The following is a 15905-nucleotide window of genomic DNA, read 5'->3' as shown; positions in this document are numbered from 1 at the left end:
ATTAATTACATATTTTATTTTTTTATATTTTATATTTATATATTTAAATCTTTTTTAAATAAATTTAAAAGTTAATTATAACTATAAAACTTTTTTACACTAAAAATAATATTTTTATAAATATTATAAAAAATTCTTAACCAACGTATGATAAGTTCATAACCCCCTTCTCTAACCGGTCCGCGTACGTGACTCTTTTACTTTGTCCAAAAGTGGCGCAAAAATTGCACGAATTTTCTCTCTCTTTAACTCTCTTTCTTTCTCTCTTTCTTTCTTTCTTCTACCTCGCTTCTTCTCTCTTACTCTTCACGTCAAGAGCTCGTGACTTAGAATCTAGGGTTTTCAGAATTCACAGTAGAAGGAGGAGAAAGGTTGCTGCTGTTGAAGTAGCTGAAGAGTAAGCGCGATCTTCGTGTAGTTTGTTGTTGTTCAAGAACTAACATGGCGACGATGGAGAGCTTGATTGGTTTGGTTAACAGAATTCAGAGAGCTTGCACCGTTCTCGGCGATTATGGCGGCGCTGACAACAACGCCTTCTCTTCTCTCTGGGAAGCTCTTCCCTCAGTAGCCGTGGTTGGTGGCCAGGTCATCATCGTCATCATCGTCGATTTTTTTTTCTTTGAAATTAACTATTTGTTGTGGCGGAGAAAACAGTTGGAGATGAAATTTCGTTTACGTTTTCTAATTTTCTCCGTTTTCTTGATTTTTTCTTTCTAATTTTGGAAATGTGAGCAGAGTTCAGGAAAGTCTTCGGTTCTTGAGAGCATTGTTGGCCGTGACTTTCTGCCTAGAGGATCAGGTTTGTTATTACTACTTCGTTTTTTCTTTTATTCATTTATTTAATTATCAATTATTTATTTTTTTGTTCTTGATTTTGTTATTTGTTTGGCGGTTCTGTGTTTTTATGTGAATGAATTTGAATTGTGTAATTGTGTTTGAATTGCAGGGATTGTGACAAGGCGTCCATTGGTGTTGCAGCTTCATCAGGTGGAAGGTGATGCACAAGACTATGCTGAGTTTCTTCACATGCCTGGGAAAAAGTTAACCGATTTTGGTAACGTGCCGAATGCACCTTGTTACTTCCATATAATGTACTCAAGCATTCAATTTTCCATGTTGATGCTTTCAACGAGCGGTCTTGTACTGTAGCGAACACTTCCTAATTATAGAAATATAGTGGTTACTGCTTTACTTGTTAATTGTTACAGAATTGAAGAAATGTTCATGCCTTCTTATTTATACTTTTATTTTATTTTATTTATTTATTTATATATTTTTATTATTATTATTACTATTATTATTGCAGCTCTAGTGCGTAAGGAAATTCAGGATGAAACTGACAGATTGACAGGAAAGACGAAACAAATATCCCCTGTTCCGATTCATCTTAGCATTTATTCTCCAAAAGGTGCGCACTAATTGTTATTGTCTTGTACTCTCCGAAATATTCACTAGATGCTTGTTAGCTATAACTCCAGTTTGATTTTTGTGCTTTTGTTTTTGTTTTATTATTGTTTTTGGTTTTAAGCTGGTATATTTTTTCCTCTTTGAATTCCTGAGGATACTATATTGTAATGGAGAAGAGAGTCCAAAATCAGAGACAATAATATTCCCTACCCTATTGAAAGTAAAGAAAATGTACAATAGCTAATCTTCTGGTTATCAATCAATATAACAAAATCTCATCCTTACTGAGTCGCTTCATTGTTAACATTTCTATTTCATGGGAAAGTAAATAAGTAAGCAGATTCAACTAAGGAAAAGTAGAACAAATCACAACTCACAAACGAAGATGATTGTGGTCCCTGAAATTTAAAAAATTTTAGGATGTTGCCAGATTCTATGAATCTAGGTGAGCATGGAAACATTTAGGAAATGAATATTGTGCAGCAAATATAAAAATGAAAGTGACCAACTTAACGTATTTCTAGAGTTAAATATTTGTATTCTAGACCTAGATACATTGCCAGGACCTTCTACTTCTTCGGAAGCTGCTCTATATAGAATGGTTAGTACCTCCTTTAGTAGGAGCTACACTGTAACCCTTTTTTGACTAAGATGCAGCTACCTCATTTGCAAATATGATTGTGAATCTCTCTGTTTGTTGTTGTATTTTAGATTATAACAATGGCACTTCTTAAAAGCTTTTAAATTTCATTTATTTAATTTGCATCATCGTCTTTTTCCCTTTATTATTTTCTTTTTGTACATTATATTTGTATTCTTTCTTTTGTTAATTACATTTGTATTTATATTCCTGTAAAGTGTTATCATATTGCATATGCTGGAACTAGTAGTTAATATTGTCATTTGCTATTACATAACTATTATTGCTGTTCTTTTTTTTTCCCTCTAATTAAATTATCCTTTTTTCTCTGTTTTTTGAGCAGTTGTCAACCTAACTTTGGTTGATCTGCCAGGGTTGACTAAAGTTGCTGTAGGTATGATTTGCATTCAATTGCTTTATATGGTATGATATTTCGCACCTTTATAGTTTGCAGTCATTGATTACTATGCCATTTACAGAAGGACAGCAGGAGAGTATTGTTCAAGACATTGAAAATATGGTCCGATCTTACATTGAGAAGGTAAAATGAATTTTTTTTTTAAGAATATATGTATGTGTGTGTGTGTGTGTGTATAGAAGACAGAACTGAAAAATATAAAAGGGTACTGCTTCAGTTTGTGTAGATTGTTTTGATAAGGTCATAAAGACTTAGGGAGTCAATGACTTATTTGTAGTATTGCAATGCTTTTATTATTTCCTCTTATACTGGTGTCAAATTTTAGATTTAGATTTTTGTTTTCGTTTAGCATGCTTTTCTTTTTTATATTTATTATGCACTGGGTGACAATTATGAATTCCTTGTTTCCAAAAAGACACCTTTATTGTGTTTCTCTCTGCCTCTGGGAACCATTTTATTACTTTGTATTGTTGATGAATCATTTAGTCTGCAATTGAGATGCCATTAACCAATATTTAATGCGTTTTGACAGCCTAATTGTATTATACTGGCAATATCTCCGGCCAATCAAGATATAGCAACTTCTGATGCTATTAAAATTGCAAGGGAAGTGGACCCATCAGGTACTTACATGGAGTAATTGTTTGTTCCTTTTGCTTGAAGCCCTGACGTCTGTGTTTCACTAATTTCCTGTCTGCAACTTGTCCAGGTGAGAGAACATTTGGAGTGTTGACAAAGCTGGATTTGATGGACAAAGGAACTAATGCATTGGATGTAATCTCTCTCTCTCTCTCTCTCTCTCTCTCTGTGTGTGTGTGTGCGCGCGCGGGCGCGCATGCAGCTGTGAAATATATCCCTTTGAAATTCTTGGAAGTTTGAAGATTGAACCTATGAGACTACAATCTTATAATTTACTTTGTGATGTTACCCTTTTATTGCATCAAGGTCCTTGAAGGAAGATCCTATCGTCTGCAACATCCTTGGGTTGGTATAGTAAATCGATCCCAAGCTGATATCAATAGAAACGTTGATATGATTTTTTCTAGGCGCAAGGAGCGAGAGTATTTTGCCACCAGTCCTGAGTATGGACACTTAGCACATAAAATGGGTTCAGAATACCTTGCAAAACTTCTCTCTCAGGTTTGCTCTCTGGTAGCTGCTATTTCTCATTCTCTTAAAGAGATAGGGCCAGCATAATTATGTTAGATTTTTTTTTTTACAGTACTTGGAGTCGGTAATTAGGGCACAGATACCTAGTATTATATCTTTGATAAACAAAACCATCGAAGAGCTGGAAGCAGAGATGGATCGTATTGGGAGACCAATTTCTATGGATGCTGGGGTATGTGGTTTAAATTTGTGAATAGATGAGCAAAGTATCTCTGCAATGTTCTTCGGAAGAATATTTCAACTGTATTTTTTGTTTTAGGCTCAACTATACACCATCCTCGACCTCTGCCGTGCATTTGAACGGATATTCAAGGAGCATTTAGATGGAGGGTAAAATATATGCTATCATTTTCAATTTATACTCTATAATTACTGGCTTCTCATAAATTTTTAGAGTTGATAGTTTTTGGGATAGCAACTTGACTGTTCTTGACTTATCCTTGATGGTTTTATAGATATTTCTATGGTGTTTGAGTTTAGTCTTTTAAATTAGAAATTAAGATCCACGGCACTTTTCAATTGCAATAGTTCTTAATTTATTATATTGAACCTTTTAAGTCTTGGATTAGTATTGGAGCTGGTAATGCTCTTAAAAAACTCATATATCATAGTTGTATAAGAAACACAAACTATATCAACATTGATAAGCGTTTGATTCAATCAATAAGTTAATTTTACGAATTTAGTATGTATATTATGTGAAACCACGAAAGAACAGACATATGGTTGAAGTATGGCATAACATAACAATTGATTAATATATATGAGTTGTAAAAATATATTGCGATATATTTTTACAACCTTTCTTTCACTTATTTTGCTATAAAGTTAACCAATGTTAATCACTGTTTTCTATTTACGTTAATATCTAGGATATTTAAATGATAATTTTTGAAATAAATAAACTCGTGTCGTGTGTGTTTACAAAAGCTCTGAATGACAAAGATTACAACCTAGACATGCCTAATAAATGTTGAATAATTGTCATGAAGTGTCTTGATATCCAGTGGTTGAAGATATGATCTTTCTGCTTTATTGTCTTAGGCGGGCAGGAGGAGACAGGATATACAATGTCTTTGACAATCAGCTTCCTGCTGCTCTACGGAAACTACCATTTGACCGACATCTTTCTCTTCAGAATGTAAAGAAAGTGGTGTCAGAAGCTGATGGTTACCAGCCTCACTTAATTGCCCCAGAGCAAGGGTACCGGCGCCTGATTGAAGGGGCTCTGAGTTACTTCAGAGGTCCAGCTGAGGCATCAGTTGATGCAGTAAGCAATCATGATTTTATTCTGCGTAGTTCTTATTTTAAAGCTAACTTTACTAAAAGAATTAAGCTGGGTGTGTATGATTTCAACGTAGGTTCACTATGTCTTGAAAGAACTTGTGAGGAAATCAATAGCTGAAACCGAGGTAAAGTTTGTGAATTTTATTTTGTAGTTATTATGTTCATGTAGGTTGAATGGTCTGTAAAAGCCTATGAATCTTTTGCTAAACAGGAACTAAAGCGTTTTCCAACTCTTCAAGCCGAATTAGCTGCTGCTACAAATGAGGCTTTAGAGAGGTTCCGTGAAGAGAGTAAGAAGGCAACTCTACGGCTTGTGGATATGGAGTCTTCATATCTCACTGTGGAGTTCTTCCGGAAACTTCCTCAGGAAGTGGAGAGAGCTGGAAATCCACCTAATTCAGCTAATCCACCTAGTTCAACTAGATCCGCTAATCCAGCTGCGCCAGATGGGGATCGGTATGCTGCCCCAAATGTCGATCGTTATGGAGAGGGTCATTTCCGGAGGATTGGATCAAACGTGTTATCTTATATTGGTATGGTGTCAGACACACTCAAGAACACAATTCCAAAGGCGGTGGTTTATTGTCAAGTTAGAGAAGCAAAGCTGGCATTGCTAAACCGTTTCTATGTACAAATAGGGAAGAAAGAGGTATGCTTTCTCTCACTGTTTCCCTCTCGCCTTCAATGACAAATCTCCTCTGACATAGCTTTGATTTCTGACTTTGCTCATCATTTCATGTTCCTATTAAGAGACAATACAAACATTTAAAATAGGATAAAATAAACGATCAAATTGAGCGTTTGTGACTATTAGGGACAAGTATTCTTTTGGTTCCTAAGGTTTGGGGTCGAAATCAAAATCGTCTCTAGCTTTCTTTTTTGTTTGAAATTGTCCTCAATGTTAAAATTATTTTCAAAATCACCCCTTTTTATTTTTGGACAAATTGTCCCTGAAAATAATTAAAAAAAGAGGAACTCTTGAAGGCCAACAACTTTTACTATTTTTTGCCTTCATTTGGCCAGCACAAACAGTAAATTGTCATCTTACTAATTTATGTACGCAAATTCTGAAAAAACGTGAGTGCAAATTGTATTGATTCATGGGTGCAAAATTATATTGATTTATGTGTGCAACGCTCTAATAAATATAGGTGTAAATTACATACTTCTTGTGTGCAAAATATCTGTAAATATGGCTACAAATTATTGTTGGCTAAGTGCTGGCAAAAAATGATAATATTTGGTGGCCGTGTAACATTGCTCTAAAAAAAATACCTCTCCTCTCATCCTTACCCAAACAGAACAGAGGAGATGAAAATTGAATAGAGGGAGAAGAACACTTCCATCAACAATCAACAGCAGCAATCATTCACACACAATGGAAAAAAAACACTTCCATCAACAATAAACAGAGGAAGGAGGTGAAGAAGAATAGCATGGCGCCGGCGACTACACCTTATCCTGCAGCAGTGTCGGCAGTGGCTCCCGTGCCGTCGCCTCTTTCCTTTCCTTCTCTACGAATTCTCCCTCTCTCTCTCTCTCTGGTTTGGTCTCCTGTCTCTCCTGGTGAGCTCAGCGACGATGACGACCCTTCTCACTGCCATCGCCGCCGTCATTTCCTTCAACTTTTCTCTCTCTTCCTTTCTTCTCCGATCTGCTGCTCTCTCTCCATTGGCGCCGTTGACGGTGGCAACAGTGGTGGAGCAGCCGCCGTTAACTTCTCCCTCCCCCGCCTTTTTTCCCTTCTCTTCCTTGGTTTTTTCTCTCAGTTTTTTTTTTCCAATGATATTTTGGGAGGTTGAGAGTTAGAAAAATAAAATTTTATAAATGGGCAAAATAGTCTAAAAATGATATTTTTAATAAAAGGATTATTTTAAAAATAATTTTAACGATCGAGACAATTTCGAAAAAAAAAAAAGGACTAGGAATGATTTTGATTTCGACCAAGCCTTTGGACCAAAAGAGTACTCATCCTTGACTATTAATTGTCCATCTTACTATTGATTATATTTGTTTTTGGGAGACATGAAGGGTCTATCTCTCTAACCAAAATTCTAGATATGAAAAAATCATATCAGGAACAAAAAGATGCATCTTTAAATGTATGTTGGTGGAAAGAGAAAAGCTATCTCTGTGATATGGAAAATGGAGTTCGGTCTTTTTATGAGTTCCATTCAATTTTGTAGGAATATATGTAGTACTTTTTCTATATTGACTAATGATTTACAAGGTGATCTGACTGATTTTGTCTTTGGTGTTTTATGCAGGCTGAACAGCTATTAAATTTGTTAGATGAAGATCCTGCGTTGATGGAGAGGAGAAAACAGTGTGCTAAAAGGCTCGAACTATATAAGGCAGCAAGGGACGAAATTGATTCTGTTTCTTGGGCAAGATGAGGATGCCTACTTCGCTGTCCCCATTGCCTTGTATTATATGACATCGATTGTTTTTGTATTATTATTTTTGATAGCTCAGATTATTCTTAGGGGTTAATGTGGTGAGGTAACGTACCGGAGTTTGGATTGATATTTAAGATGAAATTTATATATATTGTTTTATGCCTCCTACATTATTAAGTGACCTACGAGATTTGTACGAACTACTTAATTTTAAACTCCCACTATTCATTGACAGTAAACTGGTGCTAATAACATAAATGATGTACAAATTTATAACACATTAGAAAGATGATAGTTCTATCTGAATTATCCAAAAAATAATAATAGAGGAGGGGAAGAGAGATTACACCTTTAAAAGGAGCCATATTCTTGTAGACACAAAATGCTTTATTGGAACAATCAACGAATAAGTCAACACGGTACAACATAAGAATACGGGGGATAATCTCAGGTATAAACTAGTAAACTACAATTTTCTATATTTTAATACCAAAATGTGAGGCAACGAAGAAGCAGCCAATAATATAATAGTAAAACCTGAAAGAAAACAGCAGTTAAACAAAAAAATCACTATCCACGTGGGAGATACTTTAGTATCATTCACAAAATTTAACTATTTTTTAATGAATCAAGTAGCTTCCCATCAATTTGCATATAATGGCCATTTTACTATATAATGAAAATAAGTAAATACTCACATGCAGTTATTTTCATATGAAGTTATAGTTAAGAACCATTACATGATTTGATAGATTTGATTAAATTATTATCTAACGATTCTTAATTATCACTTCACATAAAAATTCCATGGGAGTTTTCACCATGAAAATAAGCATGAATTAGAAATTGACTTCTATGGTTCCAAAGATGCGAAAGTCTTTGAGCCTCCACAGAATCACAGTAAACTTGATGTTTCAACATTTGATAACCAGAAATCATGAATCTTTATTAGCAATCTTATCAGAATATATTCTTTGTAGCTAAAAGAACAGAACAGGATGTAAGAATAACCGAAATTATGTGCTTTCATTTATAATCTTGAAAGAATATACTTTGCTTCTCAGCGCTTACAACAATATTACGAATATCATGTAAGAGTATAAAAAAATGCTGGTGTTTGCAGTTTCGTCTCTAACAGATTTTGTCTAGACACATCTGGAAGGTTACACCTAGAAAGTATTTATACCTTGGAAGGACATCAGGGGTTTAAATAAATAGCATTTTAAAATGAAAGTGAACTACTAATTTATTGCTATATGTACTTCAGAGAGTAACTTTCAATTGGTTATATCTTACTTGCTAGAATTTAATTGCTTCCACTAAAACATCAAAAAACTTGAAATGGAATTTCAAAATACATCTGTTAAAAAATAAATTAAATTTGGTAGTTCTTGTCATTCAGAATGCAACTTTACCTCTAGATTCCAGCATGAATCCAAGGGTGCAAGATGCTCAATCAGCCTAAAAAAATCAGAGAGAAACATCAAATTCATAGCATGACCGTGATTTGTCATTTATTTCTTAAGATTTAAGAAATTGAACAGTCTCACTTATAATTTCAATATGCTTTTGCCTTATATGTCAGAGTAATTTCTACACATCAGAGAAGCAAAACTATAAAAAAAAAAAAAAGGGTAGAACTGCAGATACGCAAAATTTTATTTCAAGTTTGTTCAACCAGTGAGTTGCGATTCAGCTAAGGTTAATAACAATTGTAATAGTGTGCAATTTCATTAAGAACCCAGTAATTGTAGGCAGATCCTCAAACATCTAATATCTAACTGGTTACTCGTTGGCATATAATTAAAGTCAACAACATTCAACCAAGGGTTCACACTTATACGATGGTGACAACAATTGATAAGAGAACTAGTTCAATTAGAGAAGTTTAAACTTTAGAGGTTAAGAGTCTTCTTTGCTACTCTAGAAATTTATCACTATTTTTTTCCTTGTTTTGTTTCAAAAGCATGCTTAATGCATTCATATGACCGTATGTTAAACTGGAGTATTTCTTGGGAGTGAAATAATTTTATGCCATTTTGGTCGAAACTACAAGTATTCTCCATAGGAGACAATCCTATTTGAGCCAAGAATATCCACGTCATGGTGGGGCTAACTCTCCCAATAGGGGTTTCTTTTAATCGACGAGACTCAAAAGCATGCTTAATGCATTCATATGACCGTATGTTAAACTGGAGTATTTCTTGGGAATGAAATAATCTTATGCCATTTTGGTCGAAACTACAAGTATTCTCCATAGGAGACAATACTATTTGAGCCAAGAATATCCACGCCATGGTGAATAATAATAATAATAATAAAGGACAAATAAGTCATTGACCATCTTCCTCAAAGACACATAAGTCCCTATAAGTACTTAATTTTGGTTAGGAACTTATTTGTCCACACAAAAAAAAAAAAAATAATGATGTTATGATGCTCTATTTAACTTGGATGTCCCATTCCTTAATTATTATATTTTCTCACTGAGACCTAGCTTTTCAAATGAGGTCGGTAAAAAATAAATAAATAAATAATTACTTCTAGATGTTTAAACATTTATTAATTATAATATGTACAAGTGAAAAAAAAATATATATCCACCTATAAATGTTGTACAATTTTTGCACACCCATAGCACTGGCATGAGTTAGCAGATAAATTATAGTACACAACATATTGTAATTTTTCAATAACCCATTCCTAATTAACAACGATGACAACACTGACTTATTAATTTTCTCTTCACTGCAAAATGGAACTTGTACCTATAAAGTTTTGACATAATGCGAACATAATGGTTTACCTTTTCATTTTTTGGCTCAAAAATTGCTTTAACTGTGGCAAATACCTCTTCAACAGATCTTGCAGCATCAATCTATGACAGAAAAGTATGACATGCCCTTAGTACAAATTGGAAGCAAGAAGCTTACCAAAGAGATAGTAGAAGTACAAAATATCATTTACCTTACGAACTTTACCCTTTGCATCATAATAACTAATCACAGGGAGACTAGACTCCAAGAAAACCTTGAACCGCTTCCTTATTGTTTCAATATTGTCATCTTCTCTACCCTTTATTATCAAAAAAGAGCATTTGCTATTTAGTACTGAACTATAACACAAAAAAATTACATAAAAGGAAGGGAAAAAGAGCCCAAACCTGGTTCCTACTTAAAAGTCGCCTCTCCATTTCCTCCTCTGGACAATCAAAAAACAGGACAAATGATGGTTCCATTCCTGTCTGCCGACCATAGTTTATTGTCAAAATTACAATTTTGCACAACCATACTGGAAACAATCACAAATGAAAAGATATTTAATAGAATTAACATTTACCACTTTCTCAAATGCTGCTCGGTTTTCCTCATTACGAGGAAAACCATCAATAAGAAATTTGTCCTTGCCACTTTCCTCCATTGCTCGTTGCAGAAGCTTAATTGTAACCTCCGATGGAACAATTTTTCCTTCTTTAATCATATTTTGAATCATTGTACTGTCAATTGTCAAACATCAGAAAATAAATGCGAAAATGATAAGAGATATAGGCAACACAAACTGAACAAAAAGAGATGGCACTAGCATCAGAACTGACAAAACGTCACAACTTTTAGTTGAATTATAAGATACCATTTCACTATAATTTCTCATTCTACACATTCTGTTCCAATTCTAACAAGATTTATTCAAATGCTAAGGCTCAATCTATTGATCTAATCTCCTATTCTTGTAAATAGACAAGAAGATTAAGTTCAAAACAACGTAACTATTAACCTAACGCTAATTCACTATCATATCAAATGGAGCAAAGGAACTATACCCATTTTCAGAACCAGATTTTATTTCTGCTCGTAGAAGATCACCAGCACTTAGGTGAGTATACCCATAGTGTTGCACAATGTTAGCACATTGGGTGCCCTTTCCACTTCCTGGCCCACCTGTATCAGGTCAAAATTCAACTTAGAAGTCAGAAAATGCCAATTATAAATGACCACGAGGTCATGAACTGGTAATAACTAATTCTCTATATATGGTTATCGATAAATAGAAACAGTTGGGACTTGGTAACTTGGTAACTTATTACAACTTGCTCAATCACATGGGAAGCAATGTCAAACTAAGATCCAAGGCTGTAATTTTTTTTCCTTCCTAAATTCTATTGTCTTAGTTACAAAGCCGCTTTTCATAAACAAAAAGCAACAATAAAAGCAGTTTTTCAAGGGATCACTCTAGCTGAAGTTCATAACAACCACAGAGTAATAAATGTGTGAATTTGAAGTAACTGAGAAAGGCCATTGAAAGGTTTGGCAACAACAAACATGAAAGATAGGTATTGAAAAGACAATCCAAATCCCACAGTACAAAATTTTATGTAGGTTATAATAATTCGAGTAAAGAATGAATAATCTTATTATCCATTAGAATCTTACTGATTTTAAGTTAAACATAGAGAAGATCTGACACATATGATTACAAAGGGCCATGATCATAAGATGACTAAAGATGTTGGTATGTTGGAAGTGACAAATAAATTAATAAGATTCATGAATCTAGGATGGTGCGGCTTAGAACATAGAGCAGAATATTCCTTGTGTCAGGTTAAGGATATTTATTGTATATAATAGAGCAAGTTAGGGATAGCATCTAGAAGAGCCTAAAAGGTAGAGGCAGTTAGGAACAGTTAACTAGAAGTAGTTATGGATCTACCAACTAGGATAATTCCTCTAACAAAACTCACAATTCTCTAACTGGCTTAGTGTGTGCAATGACACCACTGCCTCTGTACTATTCCACCGATGCACCCTGTATAAGCACTGAATCATCATAATATTCAAATTCTCGAGAAAACTCTCCTTTCTCTCTATCTCATTCTCTCAGATTCTTTCCAATTACCCATCATGCTGAATGAGACTATCGCTTAAATGCCAAACAAATATATCTAGTCTGTCATTGAGCAGTTTCCTTCCTAGCCTAATCCTTTTCCTGTCCATTTTCTTCTTAGATTGGCTGCTATCCACCATCAGCACCTTTACTTGCTTCCATCAAAAATGCCTTTTTTCACGAAGACATGCAAAAGTAAGTCTGTATGGAACAATTACCTATATCTTCTGTTCAGGGAATATGGACTATTTTGTAAGTTGTATAATTATGCGTTCTCAAACAATTACCTCACACTTAGTTCAAATGTTTTAGTATTAGTGTACAACATTTTGGCATGTCCAAAGTGAACTTCATCACTATGTATAGTCGGGAAAGATTCCACCAGTATTGAAGGGTAGAGGCAGCAATACCTCTTCAACCAATTTCAGACTCAGGATCACGTAAAAGCTTCAATACTTGCTAGATACTAACTAGCAGATAGGATGTAAGCCCATTAATACACCAACATACTGCAAAGTCAAACTTCTAGACCAACATGACTAGTTGAACCTTTTAATAGCTAGAACAAACATTACTGTTGACATCCTAGTAACTAGAAAACCATTGATACACCTACATATATTGTAAAGAAAAACTTGAAGAAAAATGATTTGGAAGTTGAACTTTTTAATAACTTGAACAAACATTACTTTTGCCATCCTAGTAATTAGATACATCAAAAAAACTCGGGGGAAAAAATTATTAAAAATATATGCTGAGGGTTAAGGCACGTGGAGATTTGTAATCACAAACCTTCCCTCAACCTTAGAATTTGTGTGCACTTCTCTTTGGAGGTATATCATATCTCAGAAAATTATGAAGCATTCTGTGATTGTTTAATCAAGTTCTGAAGCTGGGCATTGAGCAATTGCAATTGTAATATGAAATGATGTGGCTAAAAGAATTGTCAAAAAAGATAGGCAATTAAAGTGACAACCTATGAAGCTTGTGTTTTATAATTGAACAGCCTTTATATATAGCTTCAAATCAAATATTCTATAAAAGAATAAAATATACTAAAACCAATTGTCACTTTTGAGGAAAGTCTAGAGAAATTTCCACTGCACTTATGATCCCTTAGCGGTCATCCGATAAACCATGTTTGCAGCAAGTATGGTGTATATGACATCAATGCATCAACTTGAGAAGTAGTATTGGAATGTTTGAAATAACAATTATAATAATTAGGTTCATATAAGACATAACTAAGTGGCTTAAAAGAATAGCTCAAGCCAATTATTCTCGCATTGTAGGTAATCTTTTTGTGCATGTATTATTATGTTGGATGAAATTATCAATGATAGTGCAGACACAATAAGCAATCTATCCTATCCAGGTAAAGAAACCCGTGACTTTCAATGCAATTAATGAGCTCACCTAACACAAAAACGATTGTAGGATTTCTTTTCTGTAGAATGCTTCCACTTGCACCCTATAATCAAATGCAGGGGAAAAAAAAGGAAAAAAATCAAAAAGAAAAAAATAAAGAGATCAGAGATCAGTTATGTTTGGAATACAATAAAGTGACGTGATCTCAACAATGCAAAAGAAAGTGGCCCACAGCCCCACAAGACATAACAAAGGAATAGCTAACAGCAGTCTGCCTATGGAAACTATATTTTCGAAATTTAAACCTTAAAATTCTCTTGGTAATGAGTATTGTAACATTTATAAACAGAACCCATCTAAGTACAGATCACATTATTGGAAGAAAAAGATCCAAGTAGATAAATTCTAAAAGCAAGTTCAAAGGTAAAACAACTGAGAATACCTTGTTAGCAGCTTCAACAACAGTTCCCATAAGTAGCTTACTAAAAGTGTGTTTTAACTGAAAAACAAAAACAAAAACAAAACCCCACAAATTTAACGATGAGCCAAGTACAATTTAAACTGCAGAAGTTATTTCACACGTTGATAGCCATATTTGGACAGAGTGACAGACATATTATCTACCAAACTATTTCAAAAGATAGTATAAGGAAGATGCCAAAAAGCAAAGCTTGTTCTACAATGACAAAAAGTAAATTTGATAAGGGAACAAAATTCACAATCAAACAGATTTAACATTTCTTTCAAAAAATATATAATCTCACTTGATCCATAAAAATTAATAAATATGAGTATAATTTCCAATGCTAAATTGAAGAACAGGAGACTTGATACTGGAAAAGAAAAATACTAGACTTTGTTGCAACTTGCTGGTATAAGATGGCATTAGCCTGATGAAAAATCAATATCACACCCCTTCTATCATCCAACCACCACTTCATAAGATAGTAGTGTTTTAGCGACGTTACACTTCTTTTCTTTTCGATCTTATACATTCACATGTTATCATTCTTATCACTACTATCTGTTCACCAAATTCTCAACTCATTCACAAAGATCATTGATTGTTCAACAGATCAAAACTTAGATCTAAAGAAAAGCGGCAAAATAACGCTCAGGTACTGAAACTCGGACAAGTCAGATGAAATGCACCAACCAGGGACCATAAACTACTGAGAAAAGAAAACTGCTACAAAAATGAACGCTAGATCACAAATCCTCTAATCAACTTCCGTTTCTACTATTGAAATCCAGCAAAATCTTCAACGGCAGCAAAAATAAAATGATAGATTTTGCATGCAATCTTAACAGAACAAAGCAATGTCCAACAAATCAAGAGAATCGAGAAACGAACAAAAAACAAGTGGAAAACACAGATCCAAAAGCAGTGCACTCGGATCTCGGCGAAATTCGAACAGCGAGTAACGGAATCAACAGAAAAACCACTAAACGAAGGTGAAATTAAACGTAAATTCAAACGTGATTCAGAGAGCAAACATACCTTAACGAGAGAAAGACGAAGAGTAAGGGGGACAAAAAGGGATCTATAGAGAGAGAGGGAAAAGGAGTCAGATGCGAAAATGCGCTGAGGAACGTGGATGGTTGATGCTTGAATTTATAGGAAGGACTCAACGAATGAGGTTGATGAAGGTCGTTTTAGTCGGTAGGGGCAAATTTGGAAAAGTACCGGTTCTTGCTCATTTTTATTTTATTTTATTTTATGTCTGAAAAGCAAAGACCACGTTGGCCTCCCTTCCTTGTTGGTGGTGGGAGCTGATGCTTCCGCCCCAAATAAAGTGTCGTTGTAGGCTTTAGCCGTTACATTCACGCAACAGAACCCACCCTCTCGTAATTAAATTGAATAAATAAATACAAATTATTATTAGGAATCCGATCCATAACAACAATAATATTTGGATTTCGATCTATATAGAGGAAGAGACAGTACGTGAGATCCTGCTCATAAAATTCCATTCTCTGGCTTCCACGTCCTATTTTCCCTTTTATTTTCAAAAATCTAATCTGAATGCACCTAGCCATTCAATTATTTATGTATGCAATTGGTATACAAAATAGTTAATTTTCAAGATATTAGATACCTGTTTAATTTTTTTTTTTGGGAACGGTATTAAAATTAAAATAAATATTATTTCAGTCTCTATTTTTCTTTTTTGAATAAACAAGTTGCACTTTAATATTTTTATTTTTGTTGCTCACGGAAAGTTAAAAGTTTTAAGTATCTTGGGTGTATCATACAGGATGTAAATCATAAGATCCAAGTAGGTTGGTCAAAATGACGGAGTGCATCTGGTTTTATATGCAACAAAAAAGTGCC

The 15905-nt window shown here is 34.2% G+C and overlaps 2 protein-coding genes across 3 annotated transcripts; one reads left to right on the top strand and one right to left on the bottom strand.

Annotated features, from left to right (window-relative positions):
• Positions 1-170: 170 nt before the first annotated feature.
• On the top strand, positions 171-7498 carry LOC130961020 (phragmoplastin DRP1E-like). Of its 2 annotated transcripts, none has more exons than XM_057886628.1 (15): positions 171-585; positions 736-799; positions 947-1054; positions 1307-1408; positions 2391-2441; positions 2527-2588; positions 2998-3088; positions 3175-3239; positions 3411-3605; positions 3688-3807; positions 3895-3965; positions 4680-4905; positions 4997-5047; positions 5134-5571; positions 6224-6843. In XM_057886628.1, the coding sequence occupies exons 1-15, from the start codon at positions 442-444 to the stop codon at positions 6242-6244; spliced, it is 1809 nt and encodes a 602-aa protein (XP_057742611.1). In that variant the 5' UTR covers positions 171-441; the 3' UTR covers positions 6245-6843. The 2 variants fall into 2 exon arrangements, with proteins under 2 accessions (XP_057742611.1, XP_057742610.1); XM_057886627.1 differs by lacking the exon at positions 6224-6843 and adding an exon at positions 7190-7498 and having other exon boundaries at positions 172-585.
• A 118-nt stretch (positions 7499-7616) lies between these two features.
• On the bottom strand, positions 7617-15326 carry LOC130961022 (UMP-CMP kinase 3-like). Its single transcript, XM_057886629.1, has 10 exons — positions 15072-15326; positions 14013-14069; positions 13619-13673; positions 11142-11259; positions 10661-10817; positions 10485-10565; positions 10289-10396; positions 10128-10199; positions 8737-8782; positions 7617-7858 (listed from the first exon to the last, which is right to left on the bottom strand). The coding sequence occupies exons 2-9, from the start codon at positions 14040-14042 to the stop codon at positions 8774-8776; spliced, it is 630 nt and encodes a 209-aa protein (XP_057742612.1). The 5' UTR covers positions 14043-14069; positions 15072-15326; the 3' UTR covers positions 7617-7858; positions 8737-8773.
• Between the last annotated feature and the right edge of the window lie 579 nt (positions 15327-15905).

Source organism: Arachis stenosperma, chromosome 2 (assembly GCF_014773155.1).
Source record: "Arachis stenosperma cultivar V10309 chromosome 2, arast.V10309.gnm1.PFL2, whole genome shotgun sequence".
Taxonomy (NCBI): Eukaryota; Viridiplantae; Streptophyta; class Magnoliopsida; order Fabales; family Fabaceae; genus Arachis; species Arachis stenosperma.
Note: the sequence above shows the minus strand (reverse complement) of the source record. Positions and strands in the feature narration are given on the sequence as shown.